At 35.4% G+C, this 15,130-nt stretch overlaps 1 protein-coding gene across 1 annotated transcript in view; it reads right to left on the bottom strand.

Moving 5' to 3' along the window:
- The window catches only part of MYRFL (myelin regulatory factor like), a 173,443-nt gene extending 160,917 nt beyond the window's left edge, over positions 1 to 12,526 (bottom strand). The window contains exon 1 of the mRNA XM_074221048.1: positions 12,481 to 12,526. Coding sequence (XP_074077149.1) covers positions 12,481 to 12,526 — 46 coding nt within the window. The remainder of the gene's footprint in view (positions 1 to 12,480) is intronic.
- Positions 12,527 to 15,130: the final 2,604 nt, after the last annotated feature.

Genomic DNA, 15,130 nt, shown 5'->3' with positions numbered 1-15,130 from the left:
CAGGGCTGAACCAGTGAGTGGCCAAGTGGGGCTTGGTCTGGACCTTATTATTGGCCAATCAATGTGAAATAAAGTTATTTGGGTTTAAGGAATGGTCCTTAAAAAGAAATCTACAAGTGTGATACCCTATGTGGGCAGAGAGAAGGGAATGAAAAGAAGGGAGAAATGGAGAAAGGGAGGAAGGAGGGAAGGGAGGAAGGAGGGGGAGGAGGGAAGGAAAGGCTTCTGAGGAAGTGTTCCTAGCCAATTTCCTGCCACCTCAAATCATTTGTTCTAGAAGCCTTCCTTTCACATGCAAAAGTAGCAGGAGCAGTTAACAAACCTCTTGGACTTTGAGAACCTACTTAGATCCAATATATAAGGAAGGTAAAGTAGAGGGTGTGGAGTCTCCAGCTCTCACTTAATCTTCTCACACCCAATAAGGTAATCTATTCACCACAATTCTATCCACAAACCTCAGCAGTAAGGCTGCTCTCCAAGTGCTAGGTCATATGCCAGCCATCTACCTATTTCCTGGCACTGTAAATACTCTGCAGAATGAAAATCAATAATTCCCCTCCCCAGCTGTCACCTTTGCAATGAGATGTTTTAATGGAACTTTCCAAAGTGGTGATTCACCATCTTAACCCCCTAGCCTCCCAAGTCCTAACAAAAGATAAAAATCAAGTTCCCAAATCAAACATACTAGTTTCCATTCAACTGAGATGTATTGCCCCCATGCAACTATAATTACTGTCTTCCCCCTTCCCTCTCTGAAATATATCTCACTGTCTTCATAACTTCAAAGGATTTAGAACTGAAAAAAGACCTATATTCCCACTTCCTTATTTTATAGCAAAGGAATTTAAGCCTAGAGGGAGAGTGACTTGTGCAAGTAGTAAAGTAGTGAAACCAAGATTCAAACCTAGATCTTTTGATTAAATCCAAGTCTCAGATGAAAAGTTACAATTCCAGAAGATTTATTTTATTTTGCCACAGGGCAGCAAATGCTTAACATTAGAATTTAAGACATAAAGAATTTCTGCAACAATTCATTTTCTACATATTATTTTCCCAGTTAGGAAGGAGCTAAATCAAAATATGAATTAAATGATAGATCACTTTCACTACTTGTCCTTCAATTTTTTTTTAGTGGAGAAATATGGAATAAAGGAAAAGCACTATACTGGAAAAGCAGATTTGGGTTTGTGTCTCAGCACTGCCACTTAGTACATATATTTGCACATATAATTATTTACACATACACACACACACATAATCTTTGGCAAGTCACTTCTTTCCTTTGTTTTACTAACCTCTTTATCTTATCAGTCAGGAAGCCTCAAGTTCAAATCTGTCCTCATACTAGCTATGAAATCTTGGGCAAATTACCTAACTCTGTGTACTTCAGTTTCCTCATCTGCAAAATGATCTGGGAAAAGAAATGGCAAACCACTCTAGTATCTCTGCTAAGAAAACCCCAAATGGGATTATGGGGAATCAGATATGACTGAAACAACTCAATAATCAGATCACGAATAAATCTTACATGCCATTTCTTTTTTTTTTTTAGGTTTTTGCAAGGCAAACGGGGTTAAGTGGCTTGCCCAAGGCCACACAGCTAGGTAATTATTAAGTGTCTGAGATCGGATTTGAATCCAGGTACTCCTGACTCCAGGGCCAGTGCTTTATCCACTACGCCACCTAGCCGCCCCTTACATGTCATTTCTAATATTTTAGTCAGTGTTGCTAGTTAAAGGAAAAAGTGATAAAATATTATTGGAGGACTGGGATTAAGAATTAATTGCAAAGAAAATAAATGTAAAAATTAGTGATCATGTGAGCTTAAATATGTATATTCATCCATTGCCCAGCAGATAACAAGGGATTCAGTTTATAAGTTTCCACACTAATAAATAATATCAAAAGTATAGAAAATTTTGTTGAATTGGAAAAAACCACCCAATTCCCGAATATTCTTTGGATTTCCTAATTTCCTACAGCTCCCATAGGTTTCCCCCTAGGTTCCCATAGGTGTGAATCCTTGACTGACAACCTCCCTCTCTTAGCCCCTTGGATCTCAATCATCCAGGTAACCAGCCTGACCTGGATTTTTGATTCCTTACTGTTCTTTTACCAACTCAACCATTCTTCTTCCACTGTCCTAGGTAATGATTACCTTTCCTCCACACCTAAGGGTTTTCCTAATTATTAGCTCCTGTGACACAGGAAGAGGAATAGAGGTTGGCTCTGCACTAACATTAATTCAACAATCACTCACCATAACATTGTTGACAAGTTTCTGGTCACAGAAGGTATATATCTGTCCTTCCTTTATGAAAATGCTATATATCTATAGATCCCAAAATATTCTTTGGAACATATGGATACAATATTTATTTAATCAATGTTCCTAACACATTAAATTTTATATCTGATTACTTTCAAAAGGCATATTTCTTTAAATAGCTCCAGATTTGAACCCTATGTTTATATACGGAAACACAAGAAAATGTCTTTCAAGAGGGTAACCATAGGAAAAAAACTGAGGCTAGAGGTTAACTCATGGACTTTGCAAGGGACAACTTATAGGAGTCCTTTTTGTCTCTTTAGACTGTTAAAGCCTCTTAAATGATATCAACAGATCTATTTTTAGAGTGACTAGAAAGTTAGAAAGTAACTTTTAATTCAATTTTTAAAAAAAGAACATTTCTCCACATTTTCTTTTTAAAAATATTTGTAAGAGAGAGGGAAGAAGAGTAATGTAGTGTCCAGAGGGGTTAGATTCAGATGGAATCAGGAAGACATGGTTTCAAATCCCACCAGATATATTGTCCCTTTATCTCCATGAATCTCAATCAACTCCATATGATAGAGGGGTATTGTGGAAAGAGGAACAACCCTTGAATTAAGGTCAAGAGGACCTGTGTTCTAATGCTGTTTCTGACATTGACCTATTATAACCAAGGGTAAGCCTCAGTTTCCTCATCTGTAAAATGGAGGAAATATTGCCTCTGGATTGTTGTGAAAAATGAAATATGTATGAAAAACACTTTGCAAATCTTAAAAATGGCTCATAAATATTAACTATTACTAAAATGAGAGGTACAGAGTGGTGCCAGTATTAGTGGTGGTGTGTGATGTATTATGTGTGTGCATGTATGTGTGTCTATGTCTTTGTGTAGGAGATAGAAAACTGACCTTTATATCAACAGGACCAGAGTTCAAGTCCCTGACACATACTGGTCCTTTCAATGTCTCAGGCAACTAAGGCAGTTGAATTGATGAGAATTGATGAGAATCTATATTGATGAGAGATTTTAATTTTGGGAGCTCCTAAGTCCCCTGAAATCACAAGGGTCCATAAAAAATTAATAATTATCACTACAAGTTATAAAGAGGGTGTATTCAGAGAGAGTGGGAAGATCAGTGAGTCTATGTCAACAAAAGCTCCACTACAAATGGTATATATAGAGAGGAAAAAGGAATACAATGGAGACCCAGAACTAGAGGAATAGAACCCCTTATTCTGTTTACTCAATATTTGAGATTTATGAATGTAGAATTTGCAAATCAAATAAAAATAAAGTTGTTCTTACAGTCTTTGGGGAGTTTTACGAGAGTCCCACAAGTTTGAGAAAATTTGTAGACTGAGCAAAATGTTTCTGATGGTCCAATGTTAATTTGTTCACTTTTCTTGAATTGATTGCAGTAACAAGTAACTAATTGATTTGTTCCTCAGAGAGAAGTTGAGTATTTCTTTGAGTACCATTTCAACGAGTAAAGAATTTAATTTATCCCTCAGAATTCATTTCTTCCCAAACTGACACTCTATAGATGAGTGACATGTTTGACAGTCAAAGGCAAAATGTTTCAATCTATTTTAAAGCCACCCTTGACTTTTCTCATTAAATACTTGACTGAAAAAGAGGTGCTTACAATTATTTAGTTACTTCTTATAGTTCAGTTTTTCTGAAGGGAGGTTGATTTTTCATGCAAGTAAAATCAGATCTAAACAATCAAAAATATTAATTGCTCATGGATATGCCAAGTCAATATAAAAATGACAATTTTACCTAAATTAATTTATTCATTTAATGCTATACTAATCAAACTATCAAAAATTATTTTACATTGCAAGAAAAAAATAACAAAATTAATCTGGAAGAATATCAAGAGAATCAAAGAAGAAGAAAAAATGTGGGTGGCTAGATGGCGTAGTGGATAAAGCACCGGCCTTGGAGTCAGGAGTACCTGGGTTCAAATCTGGTCTCAGACACTTAATAATTACCTAGCTGTGTGGCCTTGGGCAAGCCACTTAACCCCGTTTGCCTTGCAAAAAAAAAAAAATAGGCTACTAGTACCAAATCTCATGCAGTATTATAAAAGCAGTGATCATCAAAATAATCCGGTACTGACTAAGAAATAGAGTGGTGAATCAGTGCAATAGATTAGGTACACAATAGATTGTAGTAAATGGCCATAATAATTTAGTGTTTGATAAACCCAAAGATCCAAATTTTTGGTACAAGAACTCTCTAAAATATTGACAGGAAGTACTAGAAAGTAGTTTGGCAGAAACGAGAAGCAGACGAGCATCTCACACCATATATCAAGACAAGGTCAAATGGGTATATGATTTAAACATACAGGATAATATCACAAACACATTAGGGGAGCATAGAAATTTTTACCTGTCAGATCTACAGATGAGGGAACAATTTATGACCAAACAAGAGATATAGAGAACTGGATGCAAAATGGATAATTTTGATTACATTAAATTAAAAAGTTTGCATACAAACAAAAACAATTCTGCCAAGATTAGAAGGAAAGCAGGAAAGTGGGGAGGGGATAAGAGGAGATTTACTGCAATTTTCTCTAAAGGTCACATTTCTCAAATATATAGAGATCAAAGTCAAATTTATAAGAATATAAATTATTCTGTAATTGATAAATCAACAACAGATATGAACAGTTTTCAGAAGAAGAAATCAAAGCTATCTATAGTTGTAAAAAATGCTATAAATAACTATTGATCAGAGAAATGAAAATTAAAATAACTGAGATACCATCTCATACCTAGCATATTAGCTAATATGACAGAAAAGGAAAATGACAACTGTTGAAGAGGATGTGGGGAAATGGAGCCATTAATGCAATGATGGTGTTGTTGTGAATTAAACCAACCATTTTGGAGGATAATTTGGAACTTTATCCAAAGAGTACACTTTGACCCAGAAATAACACTACAAGGTCTGCATCTCAAGGAGATAAAAATAAAAGGAATTATTTATACAAAAATATTTATTAGGATTGTCCATGAATTGGAGATTAGCTGAACAAGTTATGCATATGATTGTGATGGAATAATATTATACTAAAAGAAATGACAAAGAAGAATGCTTTAAGAAAAATTTGAAGTGATGTAAAGTAAATTGAGCAAAACCTGGAGAGCATTGCACACAGTAACAGTATATTATATTATAATCAACTATGATATATTATAATATATAATATATAATAATATATAATATATTATAATCAACTATGAATAACTTAGCTCTTCTCAGCTAACTTCTCAGAACTTATGATGAAAAATACTATCCATTTCTAGAGAAAGAATTTATAGTCTGAATAGAGATAAAAGATAATTTTTTAAAACTTTCTTTAATTTCCTTGTTTTCTTTATGAATATGATTAATCTGTAAATACATTTTGTATGACTGCACATGTATGATTTATATTAATATAATATACAATATAATATATAATATAATTTATATTAAATTGTGGAGATGGGGACACAGGAGAGAGAGAAATAATTTGGAACTCAAAATTTTAGAAAACCAAAATTAAAAACATGTAAATGAGGGACTAAATAAAAAGGGGGGGGGGAGAAATGGAGGTTGAAATTCCAAATCACTGTACTCAAGAAAAAAAGAACAATACTCTCTCTCCCTGAAGTTTATTTCTGTTCAAAACTTCAGATTTATTCGACAATAGGACCAAAGTACTCTAGAATGATGAGGTCATCAGATTAAGACCATAAACCTATTCCTTCCAGCTTTGATTAACCTCTTGTAACAAAGTCTGGCAAATAAACCATGGGATTCTGGAATTAATCTTAATCCTTTGACTTTTCTAGAAACTAATTACTTCAAGACCAAAATGGAGAAAAGGAACCCTTTTTTTTTTTGGTCAGGAAAGTAAAGATTCAGTACTTTGTCCTTTATTGCTTGGCAACTACAGGCTATAAAGAGATTTTATGATTATAAAGGTGCTGAAATTAATGTCAATTTATAAAAGTCAGGTTACAACTACTGAGAGAGAGAATATGTCTTTCAAAAGAAGAGCACAAAAACAGGGATGCTTCCTGCATTCATTCTTGTTTTAAAATAAAGAAAAGTAAGAATTTGGAGCTTTTGCTGGACTTTTAAATACTAGATCTAGCATAACAGAGAGTCAATATCATTTGGAAACCAGAGCCAAAGAGCCTTGACTCTAGTTCAAGTGAACCCAAATTTAGTCTTGAGAGGCTCTGACTTCTTTAAAAAGAGAAGTTCAGGCTCTTCTCCTACATAATTTATTTTGCTCCTCTTTATTACAACAGAATATCTTATTATTTAATATTTTTATTCTTTTTTTAGTTTTTGCAAGGCAGTGGGGTTAAGTGACTTGCCCAAGGTCACACAGCTAGGACATTATCATGTGTCTAAGGTCAAATTTGAACTCAGGTCCTCCTGACTCCAGGATCTGTGCTCTATCCATTGCACCACCTAGCTGCCCCTACAACAGAATATCTTAAGTAAAGTCTTGGTTTGACTTGTATCTAAGGTGGATTAATAGGGTCCCTTCTAGAAAAAGGAACTCTATACAAAGTAATAGATAGAAGATATAGGACAACTATTTCCTCCACCATGAAAGAAATGCTTAAAACAGAAAAGAAATCTAAGTGTGCCCAAAAGAAGTATTGACTGATGATATACAACCCCTGTCACTATCCCTTCTTCCTTGGAAAAGTCAGTTCTTTTTTTGTTTGTTTTGGTTTTTTTGCAAGGCAAATGGGGTTAAGTGGCTTGCCCAAGGCCACACAGGTAGGTCATTATTAAGTGTCTGAGATCAGATTTGAACCCAGGTACTTCTGATTCCAGGGCCGGTGCTTTATCCACTACGCCACCTAGCTACCCCGAAAAGTCAGTTCTTTGCACACCATTGTTTTACTCATCTGTAAAGTGAAAGAGTTGGATAAGGTAACCTCTGAGGCACTCTGCAGCACTAGATCTGGCTTGATCTCATCCATAAAGTACAGATGAAAAAGTTATCAAAATTCAACTTTAAGAAGGCATTTCTTTGTCTTTCAGAAAGGTCAGTTTGTCAGCCAGGGTTGATTCCTCTGCCAGGAATCCATCCTGTGGTTTTAGTGAAGTAAGATAATGATCTGTGATGAATAAAAAATAATTAAAACATGAAGTACATGTTGGAATTGTGGTAGTATTTTTATAGTCATCTCTGACTTAGGCTGCCTATGTATCTCATAACTCCAGACTGTCTAGTAAGCCAGAACATTTGTTGTAGTTGTTCAGTCATTTCACTTGTGTCTGACAATAGGGTTTTCTTGCAGAAATGGCAGAATGGTCTGCCATTTTCTTCTCTAAACTCTTTTTTCTTTTTTTTTAACAGAAGAAGAAATTGAAGCAAATAGGATTAAGATTAATTCTAGAATCCCATGGTTTACTTGACAGACTTTGTTTCAAGAGGTTAATCAAAGCTGGTTAAGTGACTTGCCACACAGCTAGTAAGTATGTGAGGCTGGATTTGAACTCAGGAAAATGAGTGGTCCTGACTCCAGGTCTGGTATTCATAATTCACTGTACAACTGACTACTTCATAGGCCCAGTTCAAAGCTTGGGTTTTAGCCCTTAAGCTGCAGAATTTTCATGGGGGTGTGGGGGTGGGGGTGTTTATTTGCAGTCTGCTCCTGATTCTGGAACTCCCAAACTCTTAAGCTTGCTAGGTCAAGGCTTCTTAGTATTGACCTTTGGCCCTGTGTGCTCAGAGAAAGAAACACAAAACAGAAGAGCCCACCAAGAACTGAGGTCCAGTCTTAGGGGTCACATTTTCCAGGCCAATACATGTTCTCACTCCCATCTAAGATACCATAGCTGCTGCTGGGGAGCAGAATTGGAGAGAATCTCTTTCCCCCCAACTGAAAAAAGGTGTTCAAAAGAGGGATAAGGTTGTTATTTCTCAATTCTTCTTGTCCTCTTCTAAATGGGTTTGGTCACTCATCAGGTCCAGATCTCTCCAGAGTCAAAGGGAACAATAAAGGATTACTGTATCATCCCAAAGCCCTTCGGTTGGGACCAGAGCTGAACACTTAGTAACCATGAGACCTTGGGTAAATCATTTAACTTCATCCTCTTCAACTACAAAATAAGGATAACAATATCACCTACAACACAGTAAAAAAACAAATGACATGATATTTGTGAAGTTATCTGGGACATGGTAGCTACCTAATATATGTTTATTCCCTTACCTTTCCTTCCCCTGTTCCTATCCAGATCTGGCTATCTAAATCCATTCTTGTTTGTTTGATTTCCAGGCTTCAAGCCCCACTTCTAATGCATGTTAATTGTGTAAGCTTGGGTAAGTCACTTAATCTCAATGACCTTGATCTTCCTCATCTGTAAAATGTGAGGGCTGAGCTCGATTGCTGGAGAAGTCCCTTCCAGCCCTAAATCTATGATCTTAAGATCGTTAGTCTAAAAGAGAATAAATGAGCATATACCCCTAGCAGGAATCAGGAAGTTGTCATCTTTTTCAAAGTCAGAGAGCAAACTAAACTTATACATCCAGCCTAAAACTTCCAAGACTCAATAATAATGACTAATACATATCACATTAATTTATGAATGTTATTTTATTTTTCAGTTACATGAAAAGATAGTTTTCTACATTCATCCTTTTGTAAACTTTTAAGTTTCACATTTTTCTCCCTCCCTCTCTTCCCTCCTCTTCCCATTATACATGTACAATCATGTTTGACATATTTTCATATAATCAAGTTGTGAAAGAAGAAACAGAAGTAAAAGAGAAAAATATGAGAAAAAGAAAAAACATAAAACAAGTTTTAAAAAGAGAGCACATTAATTTTGCAAAAATCCTTATATACACATTGTTCCAAATGGTTTAGGTCAGCTTTAAGTTGTTAAATCTTTGGTGAAATTATGTATATTATCATCTCCTTTAATCCTCATACAACTCCAGGAATAGGTACTATAGGTTCTATTATTCACATTAATAGTTGAGGAACTAAGACCCAGAGTTGTTAAGTGATGCACTTGGTCACACAGATAGTAAAGGTCAAAGATGGAATTTGAACTTAGGTCTTACTGATGATAGAAAGTTAGCTGGTTCAGTGGATAGAGTGCCGGGTCTGGAGTAAGAGAGACCTGAGTTCAAAACCAGCCTCAGATGCTAGCTGTGTGAACCTTGACAAGTCACTTAACCTTTCTTAATCTACTGGAGAAAGAAATGGAAAATCATTTCAATAACTTTGTAAAGAACACACTGGAATGCTATGGCTGAAGTAGTCATGAAGAGTCAGAAATGACCAAAGGACTGAACCTGCTGATGACATGTTTGACATGCTATCCACATCAGCATAAGGTTCTTAAACATAGGGGTTCAAAGGTTTAAATTATCAAAGATGGCAACTGAGTCTCCTTCCCAGGAGAATTTAAGAATAGAATAGAATAGAATAGAATAGAATAGAATAGAATAGAATAGAATAGAATAGAATAGAATAGAATAGAATAGAATAGAATAGAATAGAATAGACTGTTGGAGATGGCTGAGTTTCAAGACTCCCAGGAGAGAGCAATGACCTTTGATGGTCTGAAATATAGAACATCCACTAGGAACATTTAGGCCAGACCTCTGATGGTCTGAATTATAGAATATCCACAATGAACATGAGGCCAGAATGTTCTTGTTATGACAAAACATTAAAGTCCAATTAAATTACTATACCCTGGGATATGAAGCATGAAAGACAAAGAGATTGCAGAAGCTCCAAGTCAGTAATTTTTTTGTATGTGATACTGTCTGCCAAGGCAGCCTGGTTTTTAATTACTTCCCAGCTAAATTCTTCAAGTTAATGTCTCAAGTAACTATGAGAGAGCTCTAGGCATAAAAGGAAGTTGCCCAAATGTTTTTGTTCAATGCTTTCAGGCAATGGGCACTATCACTTTCCTGATTCCACTGAGAAATCTATGCAATCCCTGGATGGAAGGAATAGGGCCATAAGGCAGGTATCTACTTTGTGACAAAAGACAAGATCTGCTCTACGGCATTTGAAGACAGAGTATATGAAGAATACCTAATATGGTAGCTGGCTTCCCAAAGGTTGGTCTTTTCCCAGGCAATGGTGGTTTCTTTCTTTTTTTCTTTTTCTTTTCCTTTTTTTTTTTTTTTTTTGGTTTTTGCAAGGCAATGGGGTTAAGTGGCTTGCCCAAAGCCACACAGTCAGGTAATTATTAAGTGTCTGAGGACGTATTTGAACTCAGGTACTCCTGACTCCAAGGCAGGTGCTCTATCTACTGCACAACCAAGCTGCCCCAATGGTGCTTTCTTTCAATGCTCTTAGCATTTCCTAAGCTTCCATAGTAGCTTTGATTTTATTCAGATAAAGGTTTTTTTATTTTATTTGGCTTCTTGAAAATATCTTCTAGTTCTTTAAAAAAAATTGCATTTGGAGCTTGAAGTCGACTCAAGTGTTAGTGACATACTTCTGTGACCATAATCTAGAGGCTCATCAATCCACTGCAAGAGAAACTAAGCATTGAAAAAGTCCAGTATCTTCACATGTGAAGTCACCATATACTACCTCAAAGTAGATACCTTCAATCTTCAGGAAATAAATCTCTCCAATTAAATTCTTTAAAGCACACTTATTTAAATATATCTACCTAGAACTATGGAAAGGCAGCTATGGGGGGATGAAGAATGATCAGGTCTCAGAAACATGAAGATTTGAGTTCAAGTCCCATGGTTACCATAATACTGGCTATGGAAGACTAAGAAAATCACTTCTCTGTCTTGGCAACTTTATAAGTTGCAAAAAAAAAAAAGAGTTTACCATAACACCTGATGTAAAGTAGGTGCTTACTGGAACTCCCTTGCTTTCTCCATAATACATTGAATGTTAATAGTTTGGTCTCTAGTTCTTCTGATTCTTCGAAAACCAGCACAATATAATTGCCAGCTATTATTAATTGTTCCCATGCTTATGTTCCATTCACCAATAATTTTCTTAGTTGGATGATTAAGTGCACTACAGAATTTTTAAGTGATAACACAAATTAAATAACACTAGAGAAAAATAATTTGAAAAGAAATGAGAGATTTGAAGGAAAACTAAAAGTTTCTTGAAAATGACAATGGATAAAACAAAAGTTAATGTTTCCACAAGACAAGAAACATTAAGTCAAACACTAAGACAAAATCACAGGACTAAGAAAAAGAATCTGGTTATAAAGTTTATGGATCTTGTTGAGCACATCTTAGAGAATTACCTAGGGTACGAAAAGATAAAGAAACTTGGGGGTAGGGAAACAAAGCTGATTTTCAAATACAGTATCTGATCTCAAGTCTTCCCAATTCTGAGGATAGTTTTCCATCTACTATGCCATACTTCAGTGATCAAGTAAACTGAATATATATGTATTTATTTATAATATATATATATTATATATGGCTACATATATAAAATGTAGATAACATACTTCTACTGTGGGTATATTATGTGCATAGCTCTGAACATATTATACAAATATATTCAATATACCTGCAGCATATGACATATATTATATATATACATACACATGTATTTTAAGTATATTATGTGCCTATATTCTCAAGTGAACATTTTCATATATAAAATGTAAAAATTAAGTATGGGTCTATATGTTACACATACACACACACACACAGCAGAAAATTATGGAAAACTGGTTTATCCTCAATTTCATGATCTGCTAAATGAGAAATTATTAGAGAACTGCCTCTCTGGGTCCCTTTGTGGGTTCTGTCTCTCGAAAGTTTAGTTAGAGTCCTTAGTTTCAAGTTTTGTCAGAGAGCGCCTAAGACTGGATCCCTTCTTGTCACCATCTTGGCTCCGCCCCCTCGAGAAATTATTAGATCAAAATGTTTGAGTTTCTTTTCAGTTCTGAAACCTCTGATTCAATAACTTCAGCTGCATCTCTTCAACTGCAATCTAGAACATTCAAGAATTCTATTTATGCTGTTCTTTTTCTCACAAGACAATTTCTTCCTACCAAGCATCCATTCTCAGAATTCCCTTGACATGGACACTTCTTCCAAGGTGTTTGTTGAAGAAAATATTTAAATAAAATTATAAACTGAGCTGGGGGATTAGTCATCTTCCCTGCTGGAAATCTCTTATTCCCTGCTGTAAACTGGAAGCTTTCTTACCTTCAAAGAATTGCTGCAAGGCGTCATTCTCTCCCACCACATCCATGATGAGAACACAGATTTTGGCCAAATGAAACAGCGTCAAACTTTAGAAAGTTGGACTATTGTCCTCCATCTGTTGGAGGTCTACCAGGAAACTTGAAAAAGACTCATATTGTTCTAAAGAAGTGAAGATCTTCAAATTAATGACTGGTCCTGTAAAGAGACATATGATCTTAACCCGTCCTGCTCTAAGAAGCAGGATACATTGCAAAGTGTTAAGCAAAAGTTACCAGGTGGAGGAAGGAAGCAGGAGCAAATCCATCTTCCACTCTTAATACAGAAAATATTCTATTCTGCATGTCTTCTTTGTTTTAAGGACCTTTGGCCTCAGTGACACATGCAGTTATATAGATAGGCAATAAATATGTAGTCTTATCTCCTCCCTCATTCTAGAACAGGATATTTATAATTCTAAAACAACAAAACATGGTAAAGTTAAGACAGAGGAGGGGCCCATTTCAAGAGAGCAGGAAGCAGTGACTGTGACTCATTTCTGTCAAATACTGAGGTCAGAATACTATAGTTAAGAAATGCCCTTGGGGCATCTAGGTGGCACAGTGGAGAAAGCCCTGGAGTCAGGATGATCTGAATTCAAATCTGATTTCAAACATTTACTAGCTGTGTGACTCTGGGCACCGGGTCATGAAAAGAGAGAGAGAGAGAGAGAGAGAGAGAGAGAGAGAGAGATCTCAGTTTCCTCATTTATAAAGTAGAGATAATAATGGTCTCTACATCACAGGGTTGTACTGAACTAGTTATCATATATGGAGTTCTTTACAAGACAAATAAATAGCTATAATGAGACAGGATTGTGGAGTTTTAATAGTTCTAGGACAAATATCTGAGTCTCTGTTGCTGCTTCTTCCATTTAAGAAAAAATTGTTCTTATTAAACTATAAAATGTGAAGTTCAAAAATCTTACTGTCCAATAGCCTCATGTTTGTTGTGAGGAAAACACTTTCTATATTAGAAAATGCTATTAAATATGAGTTGTTATAAATCTGAAATTTAATGGATATAAAAATTTCTTTTTTAAAAAACATCATTTTGCTTTCACAAAACAGACATTTCCCAATAAAAGCCCAGGTAATTTCCCTTACACAAAGGACATCCCCCCACCCCAGACACAAAATCTTTTTTATTTTCTCGTGATATAAAACCTGGTATTTTAAAATATATATCCTAAGTTCAGATCATTACCTTCAAGACTACCCCACTTGTCAATGGCCCCTCTTTATAACTCCTCCTCCTCTCTTCTTTTTCAAAATGGTTCAATGGCATTACTTATCATTCCCCTTGCCCCCATGATGCAACATGTTACCTTGTAACATGTTCATTTGATCAAGTAAAAAATTCACATATTGTCCATGTCCAAAAACAGATATCATATTATACCTGTAGCCAACCACTTCACTGTCAAGAGGTAGGAAAAATACATCATTTTTGGTTGTCCCTAAAGTCTTGGTTCATCACCCCAATCACCAAAGTACTGAAGTCCTTCAAAGTTGTTTTATTTCTACTCATTTAAAATTGCACTAGTTAGTTACAGGTATTTCTGTCTCTGAATCCATCCCTTTGTCATTTCTTATGGTACAATATTTCATCATATTAATATGCCAAATTTCTTCCACTAATCCCAGTTGAGGGGTTCTGTTTGATGTTCAGTTCCTTGTTATAACAAAAGTGTTACTATGACTATTTTTGTATAGATATATATAACTATATATAATTATATGTATATATATGTATATAGATGTATGTATGTATATATGCACATGCTGGGGGGAGCTAGGTGGCACAATGGATAGGGTTCTGGGCTTGGATTCAGAAAGATTCATCTTCTTGAGTTCAGGTATAAATACTTACTAGCTGTGTGACCCTTGGCAAGTCATTTAACCCTGTTTGACCTGTTTCCTCATCTGAAAGATGAGCTGGAGAAGAAAATGGCAAACTACTTCAGTATCCAGTATCCAGTACGAGTCTTTTGGAATTAATCTCAGCAATTTCTTTGGCAAGAAAAACCCAAAATAGGATCTTTCTTTTACTTCCAAATGGAGATATAGGGTGTATGTATATGTGAGTATATGGATACACATCTATTCCACCATGATATCACCTGGTCAAAAAGCATGCACAATTTAGTGATTGATGAACCACACTTCCAAGTTGTTTTCCAGAAGTTAATCTACTTTACAACTCTCTTGTCATCTATTCTCTTTTATCCCTTTCAACAATTGTCATTTTCCATTTTTGTGATCTTTGCCAATTTGATAGTTATAAGGTGGAATATCAGAGTTCTTGTCCTTTTTCATTTTTAGTGACTTGAACCTGTAATCTTTAGACTTTTTTTTCCATATAACTCGATAATTTTTTTCCTTTTTTGAGACTGTTGATGTCCTTTTATCTTTTGTGGAATAGCTCTTGTTCAGTTCTCTTTATATCTGAGATTTCAGAAAATGTTGCAACATAGATTTTCCCCCCAGGAAACTATTTTCCTTCTAATGTTAGCTGAAATTTTTTACAGATTTTTTATTTTATTTAGCAAAATTGTTTATTTTCTGTGATCCTCTTTGTCCCTTGTTTGGTGAAAGAACTCTTCCTCTGTCCA

The sequence above is a fragment of the Macrotis lagotis genome, chromosome 2, assembly GCF_037893015.1.
Source record: "Macrotis lagotis isolate mMagLag1 chromosome 2, bilby.v1.9.chrom.fasta, whole genome shotgun sequence".
Classification (NCBI taxonomy): Eukaryota; Metazoa; Chordata; class Mammalia; order Peramelemorphia; family Peramelidae; genus Macrotis; species Macrotis lagotis.
Note: the sequence above shows the minus strand (reverse complement) of the source record. Positions and strands in the feature narration are given on the sequence as shown.